At 39.4% G+C, this 21740-nt stretch overlaps 1 protein-coding gene across 3 annotated transcripts in view; it reads left to right on the plus strand.

The window, feature by feature from the left end:
- adgrg6 (adhesion G protein-coupled receptor G6) overlaps window positions 1-21740 on the plus strand; it is a 121094-nt gene that overhangs the window by 13801 nt on the left and 85553 nt on the right. For all 3 annotated transcript variants that reach the window (XM_037537391.1, XM_017701075.2, XM_017701076.2), the window contains exons 3-4: window positions 9661-10011; window positions 11499-12101. In XM_037537391.1, the coding sequence (XP_037393288.1) occupies window positions 9661-10011; window positions 11499-12101 (954 nt within the window). The remainder of the gene's footprint in view (window positions 1-9660; window positions 10012-11498; window positions 12102-21740) is intronic.

Below are 21740 nucleotides of genomic sequence, written 5' to 3' on the forward strand. Positions count from 1 at the left end.
GTCGAGTCAGGCCTTCTCATCCAACATCAGTGTCTGACCTCACAAATGTGCTTCTGGAAGAACGGTCAAAAATTCCCATTAACATACTCCTAACTCTTGTGGAAAGCCTTCCTAGAAGAGTTGAAGCTGTTATAGCTGCAAAGGGTGGGCCAACATCATATTAAACCCTATGGATTAAGAAAGAGCGAATACTTTTGGAAACATAGTGTATCAATGGAGATGAGTAGAGGCAGAAGCTGCTTCTTTGTTGTCTCAGGACTGAAAGGTTAACACTAAAATTTCACCTTTTTTTGTGAGGAAAAGTAAAGGCGAGGGTAAGGCAGGACGGTGACATACATTTTTAGGAATACACACAAATAAAAAATAAGACAATAGACAATATATAAACAACTAGACAACTAAACAACATCACATAATTTAATTGGAAACTAACGTTCTTGAAAATCTCAGCAATTTTTGAACGTTTCTGGCATATTTAGGAGCTGAAATGTAAACAAAGTCAGTCAGAGTCGTCTGTAAAGTGTTATTCTACAGAAGCTTATCGGGTCAGAGTTGTTTACAATGTTGGTGATATGAACCAGACATCTGAAGAGTCCTCTGAAAGCTCCCTCAAAAGAAAGTTATGATTACAAATACGTTGCCTGGTGCATGAGGCGTTGTTTTACGGTAGTTCTGAGATTTTTTGCCTTTCCATCATCTTGAACCAGTCTGCCCATTCTCCTCTGACCTCTCACATCAACCAGGCGTTTTCGTCCACACACCTACCTCACTGGATATTTTCTCTTTTTCTGACCATTCTCTGTAAACCCTAGAGATGGTGGAGCGTGAAAATCCCAGTAGATCAGCGGTTTCTGAAATACTCAGACGTCTGGCACCAACAACCACGTCACGTTCAAAGTCACTTAAATCACCTTTCTTCCCCATTCTGATGCTCGGTCTGCACAATGTTTATTTATTATATTATATATATAATATGTGTGTGTGTGTGTATATATATGTGTATATAAATGTGTATATATATAAAACACAAATAGTGATTTAGTGAAATAGAGTCTAGTTCCTGTCAGCACCACTGAGTCCGTAGTCGGCCGTAAGAGTCTCTACAATAGACCATTTCATATCAGGCAACTCCAAATTACTTTGTTTACATCTGAACCACTGAATCATGCAGACATTTTGAAAACCAGGTGGAAATCTCTTTAATGGGTGGATCCCTCTTTAAACTGATCTATGTCAGATTGGGGCATCGCTTAGCTGTTGCATCTAGAGCACATTTTGTGGTTATGAAGATGGGAAAATAGGAAAACGTCCAGAAACAAACAGCAAACACAAGCTGTTGTTCTACCAAGTCCAGCATTAACAGAGCCTCCCAGACCTAGTAAATATGAGTAATGAGGCCGAATGAGCTTCATTTCACAAACAGTGCATTAGAAGTGATTACAGGAAAGGAGCTCCCAGGTGGATTTGGGTCTCGTTGGGAGGATGAGCATTGTTTTGGGACGGATGCGAGTTCGGAAGTCCGGACGCGTCTGCCAGTCTCCCCAAGGGGGCCGGCGACAGGGACGGCCATGTTCGGCGTGTTACCGCAGCCGCTTTAGTTCAGCTGCCAGCCAGAGGCTGTAAAACAGCAGGGATATTCCAGTAGCACCATCTCAGCCAGCAATGATTTCACTCCCTTTCGGCACTTTGGACTCGGCGTCGAGGAGCTGGGCCAACGGCTTGTTTGTTTAAACCCTAGACATGACAAGGGGAGGCAGAGAGGCTGTTTTTTTTTTTTTTTTCTTGCTTGTTTCTTTCTGCTTGTCTTTGTGAAGGTGCCCTACCATCTGTTATGAAACACTCAACCTTCGAGAAAAGCCCTTAATGAATGTCGCCAGTTGTTTGCCCTTTAGTTGAAAGCGCCCAACACCGATGGCATTTTGATACTGTTCAAGTTTCTGTGGTTCCAAACAGTCAGAAAGCGATTCGAAAGACATATTTTCAATACATTAGATTATTTTTCCACTATCCAAAGTTTAAAATAGCATGTAATAGAATATCATAACATGGGCTTGTTCTACAGCAGGGGTGACAAACTCAACCAGTAAAAGGACCATATTAAAAAATCTCATCAAATCTGTGGGCCAGTGAAAAAAATGTTTTTATTTCATTTTTAATTAACTTCTTCCACTCCTTGAAACCACTGGTAGTTACAAAACGCACTTGGTCATGTTCTTCATAACTTTCATATTTCATGAGCTACATTCAGAATCTGGGCGTCGTGTGAGGCTGAAACTCTTCTCTCCAGTCAAATAGTTGGTGATGTCATTTTAAACCCTTATAATAAAAGAAGCTGAACTTTTTCTACTGAAAGTCGACCCGTTTTTCCCCAAATCTGGGCTATAAACTATAAACAGACGTCGTCTCTTCAGTGATCTGCTCTGTAAACATTACTTTTATAAAATAACACAAACAGCATCTGAGATTTTTGGCTTTCAGCAGTAAATTGTAAGCATATAGTGATATGAGTAGATCATAAACCACATGTTCTGTTCATTTGAGGGGCATTTACAAACAAATAAGTAAAAGTCTACATTTATTTCATGCAGTTATTGAATAGTTTGCCTTATGATTTGGTCACGTAAATTCAGATGGACAAACCAAAACACACCCTGGAGAATCAGAGGTTAATGGTGTGCTGAAACCCGGGTTGGCCCCTGTTTACTGAAAATATGCAAAAACGTCAAAAGCAAAATACAGACATTTGTAGTAGACCTTGAAATATTACATGGACATTTGAAATATTCATAATCTAAATGCCCTCAGGAGCTCAGTCATTTAAACCTACCTATCTGCTTGAACTGGACACCTGGTGACCTTTCTTTACTGCAGGATCATTAAGACTTGGGGTCAGTTTCTGAGCTGCTGAGCTGGCGTTCAGTGTTTATGAAATGCATTTGGTGATATGACTGGTGTGGAATTGTGCAGAATTGTGTAGAACTGAGGTGTAGCCACTGTCCCATAGACTGTTGCTGGAGTAGGAGTGTTGGAGCACATTCCGCTGCAGTGCATGCTGGGGATTGTAGTGCAGCGCATTGTGAAACGGGCTAATATTAATAAAAAATTAAAATACTTTTGCGGTCCGGACAGGATTGTGTGGTGGCCCTGATCTGGCCTTACTTAGCATCATTTTGTACTGAATTCTTGTTGTTATTTCACTACAAAACCAAAGACTGAAACTGGAGTTGCTTCATAGCTGATGGTTTTCCACAGCACAGCTGATTATAGAGCAGGGGACTTTAATTAAATTTCAGTAAGGTCCAGTTAGAGAAAATTTCCTCAAGCAAAGGTCTGGAACATCATAATGTCTAACCTGCATTATGATTCAGTGCAGTATACTGTTTACTGAAGTAGCCTAGAAGGAATATCAACATCTTATACAGTTGACAACTGAATATCAGATCAAATAAAGTCCAGTTCAGTCAGATTTCAATAACATTTACTGTCAGTTTTCTCTTTTTAGAGCGTGACATGTAAAATAACTTGACTCTGACTCACTTTCTTCTCTGACTGCTGTTTCTCGCCTCGTCCCTCCCATGTGTGACGTCACTCACTCGAGTCTCAGTGCTCATCATAATGCACAGATCTGATTGACTGAGTAGCATCACGTGATATTCACAACACGCGATTGGCCTGTTTCCTGGGCTGCTAAAGCTACCATAAAGGCTAGAAAGGTTACGCTGATAAAAATAGGACCACCCCATCGAAATTAAATAATTCTCCATAGTTTATCGGTTATATGTTCAGGTCCGCATAGGGTCCGGACTCTAGGTTAGATTAAGATTAAGTGACCCTTATTAGTCCCACAACGGGGAAATTTCACCTTCCCATTTTAACCCATCTGTGAAGTGAACCACCACATACACACTAGTGAGCGCACACACACTAGAGGGCAGTGAGCACACTTGCCCGGAAAGGTGGGCAGCCCAATCTGCAGCACCCGGAGAGCAGTTGGGGGTTAGGCGTCTTGCTCAAGGACACCTCAGTTATGTGCTGTCAGCTCTGGGGATCGAACCAGCGACCCTCTGGTCACAAGGCTGGATCCCTAACCTCCAGCCCATGACTGCCCCATAGGTGGACCGCGGTCCACTGACCTCTGTTATACATTGTTGAGCATTAGCCAGGAGACATTAGACGTGTGTTACATTATATAGTCACTAATGTAAGTCTCCACACTCTCAGTTCAGAACTCAATACATTGCTTGTGTGTTCTAAATCTTGCTGAAGGCTAGAAGCACTGGGAGAGAAATGCTGGCAAGTGCTTTATTAAATTTCTCTCAAGATAGTTTCGCTTATTGCTATTTGAGCAGTTTGTATACTGTGGATTGAGCTGCTCCACATGCGATGAAGCTGTTGAGCTGTCGTTTGTTTGGAAAAGATCATTTTCGGTTCTCTGTAATCTGTAGCATCAGCAGTCTGAGCCAAGGGCAGGGCGCTGTGTACTCGTTTTCGTTATTCCCTATAGATGGGAATAAATCTCTGCAGATTTACAGGAATCATGGACTAACGACCGTGTGTTTGTGTAGTGAGAACAGTTCAGATAGTGGACTGAGCCCAGTGTGTCTCGTGTTTATCACTAGGCTATTTGCATCAGTCACTTCCTGGTCTGGTGCAAGTGAAGTCATGTTTTAGTTCACGCTGTGCCGATGCTCTCTGCTCAGATCTGACCCCAGATGGGTCATTTGAATGGAAGACATCATCAAATAGCATTTAACAAGAGTCACATTCTAAAATGCTGTAGATACATTTTAATTTCTCTAGTGAAGGTTGTAATAATATTCCTGATATATTATTGTAGCCCACTCTCTACAACAAACACTATATTTCCAAAAGTATTCACTCGTCTGACTTCACACGCATATGAACTCGAGTGACCTCCCGTTCTCAATCCATAGGGTTTAATATGATGTCGGTCCACCCTATGCAGCTATAACAGCTTCAACTCTTCTGGGAAGGCTTTCCACAAGGGTTAGGAGTGTGTTTATGGGAATTTTTGACCGTTCTTCTAGAAGCGCATTTGTGAGGTCAGACACTGATGTTGGACGAGAAGGCCTGGCTCTCAATTTCCACTCTAATCCATCCCAGAGGTGTACTATCAGGTTGAGGTCAGGACTCTGTGCACTGGTGCACAGTCATGTTGGAACAGGAAGGGGCCGTCTCCAAACTGTTCCCACAAAGTTGGGAGCATGAAATTGTCCAAAATCTCTTGGTGCTGAAGCATTAAGAGTTCCTTTCACTGGAACCAAGGGGCCGAGCCCAACTCCTGAAAAACAACCCCACACTATTCTTGTTGAGATAGAGAGGTAAGGTGAAGTGTTGGGGCTACATGACCCTCCAAACAGAGTGATGTGAGAAAGAAAAGAAAAACCAGCAAGATGGAGCACAAGAGACCAAAGAAACCCACAAATGTGAGAATTTTCTGTTACAAAATAAAATTAATCACTTTTTTATCTTAGTTTAATGTTGTTTCAGTGGATTTTGGTCATTTTTCTTTATAACAAGCTAATGTTTCAGTAGCTAGCTAGCTAACTTTCCCATTCCACCTTAAATAGTCCAGCAGTTCTGTTGCCTGAAGCGCCAGAATGTAACTGCTGTACCAGTTGAGGTGTAACAGGAAAATTTGAACAAGAATCTGGTGAACATCTGACTTGAGCTTCATATCACTGAAGAATTACGGGAGGGGGATAATAAATAACTGCCCCCCCCTCTTTGAAGGCCCTAAATGTAACTAAAGCCCAGCAGTGAAGAGCTGAGCTTTACCCTCCTCTGCTGTCACTGCAGACGGGCAGGGTCACCTACAGAGCAGCGCCAGTAGCTGTTAATGAAGTGATGCTCTTTTTATTTGAGGTTTGTCCCATTTCAGAGGGAAAATTTCAACCACTGCCCTGTACCTAGTTCCAAGAGGTTAGGGTGACACTCTAAAACAAGGGGTAGGGGTAAAAAGTAGCCAAAACCTGAGCAGAAGGCAGCCAGTGAGGCTTTAACCATCCTGGCCTGAACTCAAGAGGTAACAGAAACTTGTGGTTTGGGCCAGAAAAGAAAGGGTGTGCTCCTCCTTTGAGGTGGGATTCCTTCAGCCCCCCTTATTGGAAGTTGTTCTTTGGGATTTTGGCTTCTCAGTTCCACAGATCGCTGATTGGAACGTTTACAGAGGCATCAAATCTCAAATGTCCCACTGGTCCTTCAGGCAGGCTCTGAAGTTTGACCACATAAAGTTGGTTTAGGACCAATTGCTGTAAATATTCCACGTACACTTTTGATGTCCACGGCTGGACTTGTGAGCCCTGAGAAACACCGTCCTTCTTTTCAGAAAGTTAGAAAAAAAGAGAAAAGGTTAGAAAAAAGTGCTAAACATGGATGTTATTGAAATGAAAATCATGCTGCTGAACGTTAATAATTAATGCAAAAGTCTTTTTTAGTAAAAGGGCTTGTATTTGTTGTTTAGGACAAAGAGTTTGATGTAGTTTGTAAATACTTTAGCAACATAAATAAATGAATGGACCCATGTTTGAACAAAATAATACAAGAAAATGTTATATGACCCCTTAAAGTTGTTAATGTTACATTCACATTTATTTATTTATATATTTTATTATTTATTTATCTATCTATTTATCTTCCCCCTATAATAACTTTGTTACTGCAAAATAAAAAACCTCATACCACATAAAAGTGTGGTGTTGCACTGGGATTCTGCTCTTCGGCTGGATTGATTTGCCAGTGTTTGCTGTGCTTCTGGAGTCTGTGTCAACCAGACTACATGAACAGCAGCCATTGTTCTCTGGGCCCTTTTTTCCAGGCCTAGTATTCTTCTTTCATCGAGCGTTCCTCCAGAATAATAAACACTAGAACTAATACTGTCACTGAGGGAGTCCCTTCAGGCACCGTGGAAGAGGTTTTGCCTGTTTTGATTATAAAGAAAGGGTCTCATTGTAAGACAAACTTTATTTTGTTTACTGTGCAGCGGATCCCATCGAGCAGTCGAGGCTGGCAAGAGTGTGAAGAACGCTAAAGCTAAGATAGCAATTCAAGTGCATCAATTTTAGAATGTTTGGAATAAATCATAATTGATTTCTAATATTTAGGAAAGTAATGAAGTCACTGAATTTGATAGAAACATTACAAAGTAAAAATAAAGATAATACTATTTTCAAGGCAGCGTCAAGATTAGGTGCTAAGACAAATATCTGGCTGAATATCCTGCTGGTCAGACATATTTACTGAGAAAAATAACCCAATAATCTCACATGCGTCTCCTCCTGAGTTTTAGTAAAGCTTTCAATAAATAGTAGTAATAGGGTAAAAGATAAAAAATAAAGGTAAGCTGTGTATTAAATAAAAATCATACATTAACGATACAGACCACATAAAAACTAAAATAAATATCAAAAATAAATACAATTCTAATTAAAAGCTCAATGAAAGAGATGTTTTTTTCTTTAAATGTCTGCACTAGCCACGTTTACATTCAGTCTAATAATCCATTAATAATCCAATTAATAGCTCAATTGTAATAGAAATACGTCCATGTAAACACCTCAATCGGAATAGTCTAGTTCAATTGAGGCCATTCGGAATACAGTTCCTAACTGACTGAACGAGGTGGGTAATCCTGTAAATAATCAGTTAAATAGAAGAATAATATCCATGTAAACGCCTGTATCCGATTACATTCTCTATCGGAAAGTTTAAGTCCATTCTGCATGTGCATCGCATCATAGTGAGAGTTTATACCGTTCAACACGGCAGAGCAGAAACTGGTCTGCAGAGGAGACGCCTCAGCCTTCTTTAATAAGGACATGTGAAGAGAGTTTTCCTGAGTCTGACGTCATTTTAAAGCAGTTAAAAACACAAGCACTGCTCACTGCTGCTCATCTCACTCTGACTGTCATGGTAACGTCTGCACTAAGTGGTTCTCCACACATGCACGTCATTTTGGATCGCATTACTTGTAGTGAGCATGTAAAGGAAGATTTTCATCAGATTGTTGAGTAGAGTGAGAATAAACACCTCAGTCTTAATCTGTAATCGGAATGTATTCACTCAGATTGGTGAAAATCTTTGCACGCAAGCACAGACAATGTCTAATAAAAGGTGCAATTGATTTCCACAGTTTATAAGCTTAAAAACAATAAGACATTTTTCTGAATTCAATGACTATTTTCAGAAGGCCACTATCTACAGGTCTGTCATCACGTGTTGGAGCATAAACAGAGAGACATTCTGTGGGGTGTGCAGGTACAACACCACATAGAGCTTTTAAGGGAAAAGCTCTTTAAAATCGATCTAATAAAAGATCTAGTAGAAATAATAACACTCCTGTTTATCCACGCCTAGTGCTAATTAACATATATTTGCGGGTTGGTCAGTTAGAAAAAGAATAGAAAACTGGAAAATGAAAAGTGAATCTCCAGCAGGTGGCGCTGATGTTCGTTTTCATTTTCCTTTTCATTCTGACAGTTAAAGCGGCTCAGCGCCGAAAACGGAATCACAGGCGGTCACTTTACTGTTGATTCATCCATTTGACATTTTCATTTTAATTTTGTCAGATTTGCAGCCGATCGCTATGAAAAAGAAATAAGAAAGTAAACTTTGCGTTTTGATTTTAGTTTTGACATGTATTCTGTGTTTCATGAAGAAAAGCCAAAGTGAAGTTTGTGTTTTCTTTTGTCTGTTAGCGTTTTCATTTTAGATTTGGCTGTGAAAAACCAGAATAACGACTAAAATGAAATGACAAATAGGCGATTTCAATTTATTTTTATTTTTGTCACAAACGGCTCGTGCTCATGTGAAAAATGAAATTGCAAATGAAGGCATTTCATTTCATTTTCAATTTTGGTAGAATATTTGCGCAGATGTTTAGGAAAAGAAATGGCAAAAAGAGTTTTTCATTTACATTTTATTGTTTTCATTTTCATTTCCTTTTTGGCAGGATTTGCCTCCCATATATCAATAGCTGAGCTAAAGACAAGGAACTTAACCTGAACTCAGTTTGTATTTCTACTGAAAGTCGACCCGTTTTTCCCCAAATCTGGGCTATAAACTATAAACAGACGGCGTCTCTTCAGTGATCTGCTCTGTAAACATTACTTTTAAAAAATAACACAAAGAGTGTGAGATTTTTGGCTTCCAGCAGTAAATTGTAAGCATGTAGTGACATGTGTAGATCATAAAGCACATTCTGTTAATAATTGAGATTTTACAAAAAAAAGTCATTTCATGCAGTTACTGAATAATCTGTCTTATGATTTGTGAAAATTCAGATGGACAAACCTAAATATACCCACAAGCATAAGTGAGAGAATCAAATATTGATTATTTTTTTTTCTCAACAATAAAATGTTCTTCTGGGATGGGAATATTCAAGATTTTTTGATGCTCTGATTATTTTTCTAAAAAATCATGGTCAAATTGAATCAAGAGATTTACAAGGCCAGAACTCCTGTCTGGACATCCCCCCTTCCCCTTTGCCTGCTGTATATTGGCACTTTCTTTAACTGCACGTCTCTCTGAACTTACCGCTCCCTCGCTCTCTCCTGTCCTGTTCTCGTCCTCCTGCTGTCCACTCTGTCCCTCGTCCACTTCTATCCTGAATGACACACCCCCCCTATTTTGGTCCAGCAGTGCTGAGCTGCCAAGGCAACTGCAATGAGGTGCTCGAATCCTCTGAAGGGATTTTTACGTCCCCCTGCTACCCGTCTGACTACCCGCCGAGCCAGTCCTGCGCGTGGACCCTGCAGGCTCCGGCCGGCTTCATCATCCAGATCACCTTCCTCGACTTTGAGCTCGAGGAAGTACATGGCTGCATCTACGACCGCGTTGTCATCGACAACGGCTCAGGCACCAGCAATAGCTTTTGCGGCCTGACGGCCAATGGACTCGCGCTCAACTCCACTGGGAATGTGATGACGGTGTATTTTAGTTCTGATTTTAGTGTCCAGAAGAAGGGCTTCAGTATCAGTTACAGGCAAGGTATGTTCAAAGGTTCGGTTTCTGCATTTTAGGATTTAAATCCTGGATCCATATTGTTTGTTGTTGTTATTATTATTATTATTATTATTATTATTATTGTTGTTATGTTCTTTTTTTTTTTTACTACTTACAGCTATTTACCTTTTTTTGTAATTTGTTATCCGTGCTCCAAGTTCTCGTGGATTTTGCAGAAACAATGAAACTGCCCCATCAACAATTCAGCAGCTCAACAGTTGGACCGTTTGTTTCACTTTGCTGATTCAACCATTATGCAGCAAAGCTTTGATAATATCAGGCCACACATTGCCCTGGCATATTTCTCATTACATCAATGTATTTCTCATCACATTGCCTCTCCCAACGCCTTGCTTTTCACAAACTGCAGTCATGATGCTCACAAATGAGCACAGTCAGTTGGTCAAACCTAAATACAGCACGTGCTGCAAATGTCCTACACAAATTCTTTTTATTTTCCAAGTTTAACATGTAAAAACGTATATAACATTCAGTTCAGCAAATAAAATGTGCAGAAGTGTGTTCACCAGAGGACTGGTACTCACACACATCCACTCACACCAGTGCAACACACACTAACACACCACCACCACGTCAATGTTACTGCAGTGCTGAGAAAGAAATAGTACCTGCTCTGTGAGGGTACTTGGGGGACCTGACTACTGAAGAACAGGGTAAAAGGGGGCTAACAAAGTATCAGAGAAACAGATGGACTACAGTCTGTAACTGTAGAACTACAAACTGCACCTATACAGTAAGTGGAGCTGATAAAATGGACAATGAGCGTAGAAACAAGGAGGTGGTCAGAATGTTACGCCTGATCGGTGTATATTGGCATAGAATATAGAACTTGCAGGACAAGGTATGCCCAGTGAAATTCTTCAGAAATCCAACACTTTAGTGATCGACATCTACTTTGCCTGTTTAAATATATCAGTCTGTAATTAAATGACAACACCTTTGTCTCGCTGCTGATCTTTCCCTCGGCTCAGTGTCTAAAGTGGTGAGTGAGCAAAGATCATCAAAACGCAGCTTTACAGACGTGCTGAATGGTAATGTTTGCAGAGGTGTTCAGGGTTTTTTCCATTGCAGCTCCAAAAGAGTCTGTAGAGTCAGCCAACAGAAACAAACCCCAGGACCAGTTTCGAACAGCATTAAAACAACAGAAAAACGTGTCAGGACATGATGTTAAAGACAGAAAATGAAAAGGAAACATCACTGTTGCCTTTAGTGAAGAAAACCTTCATTTCTTTCAATATATTTTAATCAGACTTGTCACTGAGTTTGTTGCAGGTCTTATTGCAAATCTAATGGAATAAGTCATGGAATATTTTAGTCAAACCTTTGCTGTGACTGAACACAGCATGACTTTAAAAAACGGGCTGGTAGGACTGTGTTTTCCTTCATTACATGAACTCACTCCTTCATTCCAGTTTAAATGATTGTGTTTCTCTTCTACTTCTCCTTCTCAGTTGCAGTGGCACTGAGGAACCAGAAGGTTACCGTGCCACAGAACTCCAAAGATGTGATTAAAGTGACCAGCACGGTGTCATTTCCTGAGCTGAACGAGTTCACAGTGTGCTTTGAGATCGCCCGCTTGACCCAGAAAAGCACAGAGACCATCTTCACCTACTTGGATGCAAGCGATGGCGTCCTGCTGTCCTTTGGCGCCATTGGGAGCAAAATGCAGCTGAGCATATGCAGCGTGAAGTGTTTCATCGATGACCTGGTCACCTCGGTAGATTTCACCTCCCAGATACAGCTCTTCTGCCTCACCTGGTCTAAAACCAACGGTCGCGTTGCCGTGAACTTCGGAGGAAACTACCGGGTCAACACATGCTCCGCTTCAGTGGGCCTGAGTGTGGACCCTGGCGGCTCCTTAGAGTTAGGGGGCGGAGGAGGGGGCCTGAACTTCAACAGCATCATCTACAACTTCCGCCTGTGGGATTCAGCCAAGACCTTCTCGGAGCTGTCTGCACTGACATGCGATGCCGTGGGGAACATTGTGGACTGGGACAACAGCTTCTGGGACATCCCGGCCTCATATGCCCAGACGGACCCCAGCCTCAGCTGCAGTGAGTAACCTATGATGTTAAGTGGAGTTAACATTAGGGCTGTCACTCGTGTTAAAAATATGTTTTCACATTATATTATTCGACTTGTCTTCTTCTTTTTTCCTCTTCTTTTTTTCTTCTTCTGTAAATCAATGGATTAGCAGTCCATCACCTTAACCACTAGACCACCTCAAACTGAGCAAAATAGACAGTAAATCACAAAGACCAAATACTGTTTTCCTCACAAACTGACTGCACAGACACTGGGACTGAATAAAAATAAGCACACAAACGATTTCTCACCAGGATTTTTGTTTTTAACGGGAATGCATCCGATTTGTGCTTGGCGTCAGTGAAACCATGTGTAACCGATGGTCTACTCCAGCCCACAGGTGATAAGCAACCAACAATTTAGGGCGACAAGATGAAAATTTGCTGCCGGTATGAATGTAGGTTAAAATTTTCGTCCAAATAGCATTGTTGAGTACAAGATCATCCAAATAGTACAGGATCATGCATTGGAGCAGTATAGGACAGTATTGTCAGGCTCAGTCCATCTGTAATGATGCAATAATTATTGTACTGACACAAGTCTGTATACACTGTATTTGCAAAAGTTTTCACTCACCCATCCAAATCATTGAATTCAGGTGTTCCAATCACTTCCATGGCCACAGGTGTATAAACCCAAGCCCATAGGCCTGCAGACTACTTCTACAAACATTAGTGAAAGAATGGGTCTCTCTCAGGAGCTCAGGAGTAGCACGATAACGTTACTCCTCCTAATGAACACACGTTCGGCTCAGTCTCCTCATTATTCACCACAGTCACTGTAATATTTCATTATCAACATTAATACACGATGGTAATAAGAGGGACAGTGGAGATTGAGTCGGCAGCGTCTGGGGATTTTAAAACACTGTTAAAAAGAAAAACCACAGAATTCAAAGCTCCATTTTCAGCGTAGGTACATGTAGCGTCATTATGTTTGTTATAGTGAACTGAACTGCCTCTCACTACACACAACAATAGAAACAGACGATTAAAACAGAAGTGAAGTTGCTCTGGAGTTTATCTTAAAGAATTTAGGAATACTGTTTTCTTATCTGGAGTTGAATGGTAAGACTATAAACTTAAGAACTCATGTCCTTCAATAGCTTCTATCCTAAATAAGAATATTTATGATAAGAAAATAAGATTTAAGAGGTTTCTGTAATATGGTCCCAAATCTTTGAAATAATTCCTGGAATCGTTGGTTCAGAGTTTCAGAGAACACCAAAGGCCCATTTAACAAACTCTTTCATTGACCAAACGTAGCTTGAAGAACATGCACGTTTCAGAATACAGTGCAGGTCTGAGAAGCTTTTTTTCTTCCAACCTCTTATCTGCTTTGAACAACAATGTAAAGTTTAATCTCATGCCTACCATCTTCACTTTGTCCCATAGTGTTTCTTTAGACAAACTGAGGCTGTAGAAGAAGATAAAGAAAGAGTGAAAGCCAAGCTAGACCCATTAGCAGCCTCGGCGGGGGACTGTACTCTTTTTCTCAGCTCAGCTTTGGAAACCCGATATCCACAGGTTTCAGAGAGGAAAAGATCTCGGTTTGAAACCAAAGGGGCTGAAATCAAAAGCACAGTCACAGTCAGAACCGCTTCCATTCACAGATGGACTGGACAGTCCGAAAATTTGGTGTTTGTTAGTTTTGGACGTGCTGCTGGGTGGGGAAGAATTAGTGCTAATTCTTTTCGGCCAATCTGACAGATGTTGATGCATTTCAACGCTTCGCCAGAAGCGTTTAGGGTTGGAGTTTGAGGTCTTTCGTCTTCCCCGCCATGAGGAAACAAAACACAGAGCGATCTGATTCCTCATCCCCACTCCATTTGGATCCAGCAGTACATGCAAATCATTAGCAGTGACCATGTTACTTGTTTTATTGTGATATTTAAATAAATGTACATTCTGCTTTGTGCTGTAAAGCCTTGTTTTAATCGCCTGCAATTTCAAAGTGATGTGAAAGATATGGCGCTCGTTTCTCATGTGTGTTGACTGAGTTGCCTGTGCTGATAAAAATGACACTACTAATGTTGTAATGCTGTGAAAATGTCACCACTAATGTCTCGTCTTCTTTTTACAGTCTGTTACCCACATTGCATACATTTAACAACAGCTGCTTCATCCCGTGGTGAGTGTGCTGCTAACATGCTGATCGCCTTGTCAACCTGCTTGCTCTCCATGCTTTGATGTATGTGCATGCTTGCTAGTTTATACCGTGTTTAATACAACAGGGAAACACAACATGTACCAGGGTTGGGAGGATTACTTTAAAATGTATTCTGTTACAGATCACTTATTACCTTTTAAAACAGGAGCTCCAGTGCAACATACTCTCTGTATGCACAGTACTGTGCGAAGGTCTTAGGCAGTTTGTGTTTATTTGCTGAAAAAAGTGTTGAGATTTGGATAAACAAAATGTACACAATATTAATTAATAATGATTTATATAAATAATTAATAATAATTTTTCTGGATGTTAGTGTGTTCGGTTACCCATTTTCAAACGTCTCCTCGAGGAAGCCCAGTATTATATGTAGTTAGTTAAACCCAGTATTATATGTAGTTAGTTAAGTTCAGTATTATATGTAGTTAGTTAAGTTCAGTATTATATGTAGTTAGTTAAGTCCAGTATTATATGTAGTTAGTTAAGCCCAGTATTATATGTAGTTAGTTAAGTTCAGTATTATATGTAGTTAGTTAAGTCCAGTATTATATGTAGTTAGTTAAGCCCAGTATTATATGTAGTTAGTTAAGTCCAGTATTATATGTAGTTATTTAAGCCCAGTATTATATGTAGTTATTTAAGCCCAGTATTATATGTAGTTAGTTAAGTTCAGTATTATATGTAGTTAGTTAAGCCCAGTATTATATGTAGTTAGTTAAGCCCAGTATTATATGTAGTTAGTTAAGCCCAGTATTATATGTAGTTAGTTAAGTTTTTCTGTTTATTTACATTTACATTTATGGGTTAGGGTTAGGGTTAAGGTTAGGGTTAGGGTTAATTCTATAATTATCCCTATAATTCTATAAAATTCATGAATTGCATGAAGTTGCACAGGACTAATACAGTCATATGCAGAAGTTCAAACACTCCTGTTCAAATGACAGGATTAGCTGAGTGAACTGAACATGTCCTCTACCAAGAACACACTTAAATATGGAATTTTTCTACAAATTCAGTGCACGATTTCTGTTGATTTGCTCTTAAAAGTGCCATAACTTTGTTTTATTTTTTTTCCAAAATAATGTTAAATTGAGTAAATAAACTGTAACTGTGCATTCAAAAGTGAAGACGTGTGCCTCTGTAGAGGACGTGTAACTTATTTTCACTTAGAAAGTCAACTAAAGATGTCATTTAACCTGGGATGCCCAAACATTCATATATGACAATCTTATCCAGAGCAACTTACAATTTGATCATTCTACACAGGTAGGCCAAGGTGGTGTTAGGAGTCTTGCCCAAGGACCCTTATTGGTATAGTGTAGGGTGCTTGCCCCGCTGGGGGATTGAACCCCAGTCTACAGCACAGAAGGCAAAGGTGTTAACCACTACACTAACCAACCATAATTATTTGAATTATGAATATGACTTCATTCTAATGTATAAACTCAATTGGTCAATTGTTTAAAATTTTGCTTAGATGCCTAAAAGTTTCGCACAGTTCTGTATACTTATATGAAATGTATTTATCTGTTGATATACGTATGTTTACGTATGCGCTACACTATGCACTACATTGTATTACTTATTTTTTTTCTTTTATCTCCGATCTACTCTGAGCCAATGCAATCTAATTTCGTTAATAATCTGATTATTTTCCATTACTTTCATCATTTGTCTTTGATTAAAGAGATATAAATTAATAAAAGAAAAATTAATTCGGCAAGAATTGTAAATTATAGGTGACTTAATTCTTGTGGCTCCCAGAGACGGGCAAAACTAAGTGGACCAATATGAAATATTTCAAACATAAAGATGATTATACTCTATCTTTGAAGTTCAGGAATCAAGCTTTGGTCACCATGAAAGATTTTAACAGGGGAAAATAAATAAATAAATCAGTAGACTGAGAGGAAAAGCTCTTAGACTCTTAGAGGAAGAAGTAAGTGATGGAGAATGATTCAGTGCATTGGATCAGTTAAACAGTATAAACTGCTCTCCCTAACTTTTCTTTGTTTGCCTCATTCGTTAAAAATGTTTTTATGCCGAAGTTAAAAGATCAATCTGATAGAAATCTTATTTTGAGGCCTCTCATCATTTGTGTTCGATCTGCTTAAAAGCTGTACTGGTTCATACAATTTCATGTTGGTGCATCATGCTCAGACTTTGATGATAGTAATTTGTAGACGTTTTCTAATCCGCTCTCAGTAAGTTCAGTAATACATAGAAATCCACTGATTCCACCCAAAAACAAGGGAGGGAGCTGATCGTCTTAGCATTAAAGATAATGTATACATTTTAACATTTGGCACCCATCAATAGGAAACCATGTGAAACCATGTGAAAACGAAATTAACTTTGCCGCTCATGAGATTTCACTCTCATCGTTTCACCTTCTAGACTGTTAGTTCAAACCTGTCGAATGTTTGATTTATAGCTGGATATACTGTAGAATTTCATCTAGCACCTCAAAGTAAACGACTGAGTCAGATATCTTCAGGAAAATGCAGCAGATCTCAGTTGTGCCAATAAAAACCAAACAAAAAAACCAACTTTTTTATCAAAATTTTTATTGATTGGCTGAATAAAACACTGTGAACTGCTGATAGGGATTCTTCCAAATTCCCTCCTGACAGCAGGACCACCTCCCCTCCTCCCCCACATTGACAACTCTACAAATCTACACGACTCATGTGACGTATTTATCAGTGAACCGGTGAATTTTGCATTTGATTGTAATCCGGCCGGTGATTCCAATATACCTGTAATCAGATTACTGTCTTTTTTACTGTAACTTTAACAGAATACAGTTACCTTTGTTTTGTATCCTGATTACATAACACCGTTACGTGTATTCCGTTACTACCCAACCCTGCGTTTTTACCCAAATGTATAACCTACTGCATAATGTGAAATGCACTTAACATCTAACGCTAACATTGAATGATGCATGATGTGATTTGGATGGTGTTGTATTCATACTTGAGCAGATCACCCACTTCACTGGACACATCTGTCTTGTTAGTGCTCTGTGTAGGTTTTTCCATGTGTTAGCAATCCTCTAAACATTCATCAGTGGTCAGTTTCTGACCATAGGGCCACTGTTGGTGGTATATTTTTGGTTGGCAGGCAGTTCTCAACTCAGCAATGATGGCAAGCTCTTAAACTCCTTGGAACCACCGGTGGTTCCAAAATGCACTTGGTCATGTTCTTCATAACGTTCATATTTCATGAGCTCCATTCAGAAGCTGGGCGTCGTATGAGGCTGTAACTCTTCTCTCCAGTCAAATAGACGGTGATGTCACTTTAAACCCTTATAATAAAAGAAGCTGAACTCAGTTTGTTTTTCTACTGAAAGTCGACCCGTTTTTCCCCAAATCTGGGCTATAAACTCTAAACAGACGGCGTCTCTTCAGTGATCTGCTCTGTAAACATAACTTTTTGGCTTTCAGCAGTAAATTGTAAGCATATAGTAATATATGTAGATCATAAAACACATGTTCTGTTAATTTGAGGGGAACTTTTGCCAAATGAAAAATAAATAAGTAAATAAAAATTGACATTTATTTCATGCAGTTACTGAATAATTTGACTTAGTTTGGTCACGTAAATTCAGATGGACAAACCAAAACACACACACACATGCACACACACACACACACACACACACACACACACACATATATATATATATATATATATATATATATATATATATATATATATATATATATATATGTATGTATGTATATATGTATGTATGTATGTATGTATGTATGTATGTATGTATCGCTGTTGTCAGAAACCTCGTATCTCCAAAGCAGTAACTTTACTGGAGAAGGAAAAAACGTACTCTACTATTAATGTAAGTCAATGGAACCAGAATTTTTTTCCAGGTCATTTTGGGTCATTTCTTTTGGTGCATTCATCATGAAATTTACTCGCAATGTAAAGGGTAACAGATGTTTTTAAATTATGGCAAAAACGGACAAAAATGGCGATATGATGTTTTGTCCTGACAGCAGCTATACGTAATGAAGCTGAATGCGTAACAGCAGATTAAAACCAGTTAAGAGGCCAACCTTTTCAGAACGGATCTCTGGTGAGACGCTCGTTTCAAAACAGTTAAACGACCAAAGGCGTTTCGATGCATGCGTGACCGTTTTAAAGCGGATCGGCATCTGGAATTGGAGCTTTTGTGTGTTTTCTCTGTTTTTCTATCACTGTGTGAAACAGAAAAGGTGAACCGAGTTTGAACATATTTCCCTGATTCCCCTGCTAAAAATCTGGCAGTTAGCTTCTGAGTTGCATCAGGAGTGTTTGAGCAGGAATCCGGCCCTCCGGACTGGAGTTCCACACCCAAGATTTTTTAAAAAATGCCACTTACAGCCTTTATCGTTGGACGCAGTATGAAAAGTTCCTAAATGTGTGCACGTTCAACTCAATAAGCGTGTGGTAAAGGATTTGTGGCTTATATTCCTGTTCATGTGTTTTCTTGTTCAGGATTGGTTTGAGACCCAAGCTAAATAAAAATCGATGGGTTTGCAGCTTCTTTAGATCACGTTATCTACATTATTAAGAGCAGAGTCATTTAAAAAGTGATTATGATGTAGTGAGCACTAGGAAGGTACTCCCGTATTCATTTATCCGGGTGCCAGTGTTTAATGCTGAATTCACTGTTCAGGCATCTGATACGTTTCATTACAGAAAGACAGAGAAAATATACAGACTAAGAATTCCCTGAAGGTTTCGCTTGTATTTGCAAGTTTGTATGTTATGTTGTACTTCTCTGCACCAAAGCATGAGTGCCTGAACATGAGCATGTTTCCAAGAACCCGTTGTGTAGAAAAACCTATCGATGTCTCTTGTCTGTTTTTTAAGTAATAAAGCATCTCCGTTTTTAAGTGTATTTCACTTTAGATATTTTTTTTTTCCCCATTCCGTATGAATCACCACATCTGGGTCATTCTACAGAAACAGCGTTTACAGATATATTACACTTGAAAGGTGAAAAAACATTCTTGAGCCCCAATTTAGCAATATTGTTTTTTAAATCAATCCTATGGAATTCCAAGCATCACAGAAGAGCTCATCCTCACGGTCATGTGTAAAGACTGAGGCTATATTTTGAAGAAAAACACGTTTTCCTTGAGCAAGACACCTAACCCCAACTGTTACGTCTTAATTCTATGACTTTTTTTCTTGAAATATTATGACTCTCTTCTCTAAATATCAAACCATATGACTTTTTATCTCTGAATATCTCTTTACTTTACTCTGTCTTTTTTTTTTTTTTTTTTAAAAACAGTGGCCCTAAAACGCCATCATAATAAAGTGAGGTAGGAAAAAGTGTAAAAATCTGTTATTGCTGTTTTTGGCACATACATATGTACAAATGTGGCAAGTGGAGTAAAAATTGAAAGAATAATGTAAGATTTGGGCCCTAAAAACTCCAGCAATGTACCTGATACAACACACACTAACACAACACCACCACGTCAGTGCTACTGCAGTGCTGAGAATGATCCACCACCCAAATAGTACCTGCTCTGTGAGGGTCCATGGGAGTCCTGACCACTGAAGAACAGGGTAAAAAGGGGTAACAAAGTATCAGAGAAACAGATGGACTACAGTCTGTAACTGTAGAACTACAAAGTGCACCTATACAGTAAGTGGAGCTCATAAAATGGACAATGAGCGTAGAAACAAGGAGGTCATGATGTTACGCCTGATCGGTGTAGAGGGTAGATGTTTCTGATAAAATGCCTGATGAGTGGAAACACCAGGCAGGTAATAAAGTAGCAGTTCCTGCATATCAGTAGAAACTTCCCACTGTCAGTATTTCCCAGACTACAGCAGGGAAGACGCGTTCTCATGTAGTTTAAAATAGCGGGATCAGTCAGTCCGTCTGCTGTCCTTAAATGGCTGATGTTTGTACATCATCCCAAAAACATAAAAAAAAATTATTTTTATTGAACTCAGAAAATACCATCCCCCACTGAGTCACTCCCAAGCGGTGCGGGTCTTTGTTCTTCTGCAGTCCCAGCATTCCGGCAGTGGTGGTGGGCCTGTTGGCATTTGAAGGTTCCAGTAACATCGGAGCTGGATCCAGCTCAGTTGTGCTTTTTTATGTTTTTTTTCCATCGGTCTCACAACTGAAAGAGCTGTCCAGGCCCTCTTTAAGCCCACAGCAGACAGTTAGTCCAAGCAGCCAGCACTAACTTCCCTCACTTGGACGCATCCAGCTGTGCCTGTGATGTTGCTGTGCCGTCAAAAAGCTCGTAAAGCTGCGCCCAGAGCCAAAAACTAATACTGTCACTAATAAGCATGCTTTCCGAACCCATGGCCCCCCTCCTCTCATTGCGTACTCTTGTAAGACGGCTTTCCGTCTTTTGAGAAAGCAGGCAGGATGTCGTGCTCCCACTTTTTATGGAAAAAAAGGGAAATGGGATTTTTGTGTTGTAATGTTTGCATCCAGGAGCCAAATCCCTATTCCAGGATGCTTTTTCCTAAAACTGTAAAAAAGTTCAGTTGTTCCAGCTTAATAAAAAGAATCAACGTTCTGCGTTTGGATATGTAAATAAATACATGGCTCTTTTATATGCTTGAGTTTGTTTGTCGACTAAAATTACATTACGTTCCCACAACTTTTTTGTACCTGGGTCGTTCCGCAGAAACGTCCGCTTTTCTGTCTCCACAGGAGTCACTGGTGTTACTGATTCTCATTGGTGTTGCACACAATAAAGGAAACACCAGAGGCATTTTTAATGAAAAATGCATTTTACAAAATCCTACAGAGCATCAAACCACATGCTGTCAATCATGGATCATCCACTAAAATATGGAATTTAATCCATTTGTGTTCTATTTTTTCACAGTTACCTCAGAATAAAGTTGGTCACACCAGTGACGCCAGCTAAAAGTTTCATATGAAATCATGAGCTAAATGAGAAAATCTCTGAGAACTGAAAGACACAGTGGACTCAGCTTTTCTTCATAGATCCTCAGAAAACAGGTGAAAGGAAGTCGAGTGATGTCATCAGTGTGACTTTTATTTCAAAATAAGAGATTTTTTGTTATGCAGTAACACCAGTGACACGACTCCTGGGGAACTTTCATGCTATATTTTATATTTATTTGCCGTTTGTTTTCTTTGTTATTTAATTTCTATATTCCATAGTCACATATAGAATATTGTTTATAGTTATAATATAGTTAAAATTGCAGATTTTTTTTTTTCTCTTCAAAATATGGCCTCAGCCTTCACACATGACTGTGGAGACTAGCTGTTCTGTGGTGCTTGGAGTTCTATGTTGCTAAATTGAGGCTCAAGACGGTGGAATTGTTAAAATAATATGTTTTATTTTAAAATATAAATACATTGTAACCCTAACATGTTTATGTGTGATATATCTGTAAAGGCTAGGGACACAAAAATGGATGCT

The sequence above is a fragment of the Pygocentrus nattereri genome, chromosome 4, assembly GCF_015220715.1.
Source record: "Pygocentrus nattereri isolate fPygNat1 chromosome 4, fPygNat1.pri, whole genome shotgun sequence".
Taxonomy (NCBI): Eukaryota; Metazoa; Chordata; class Actinopteri; order Characiformes; family Serrasalmidae; genus Pygocentrus; species Pygocentrus nattereri.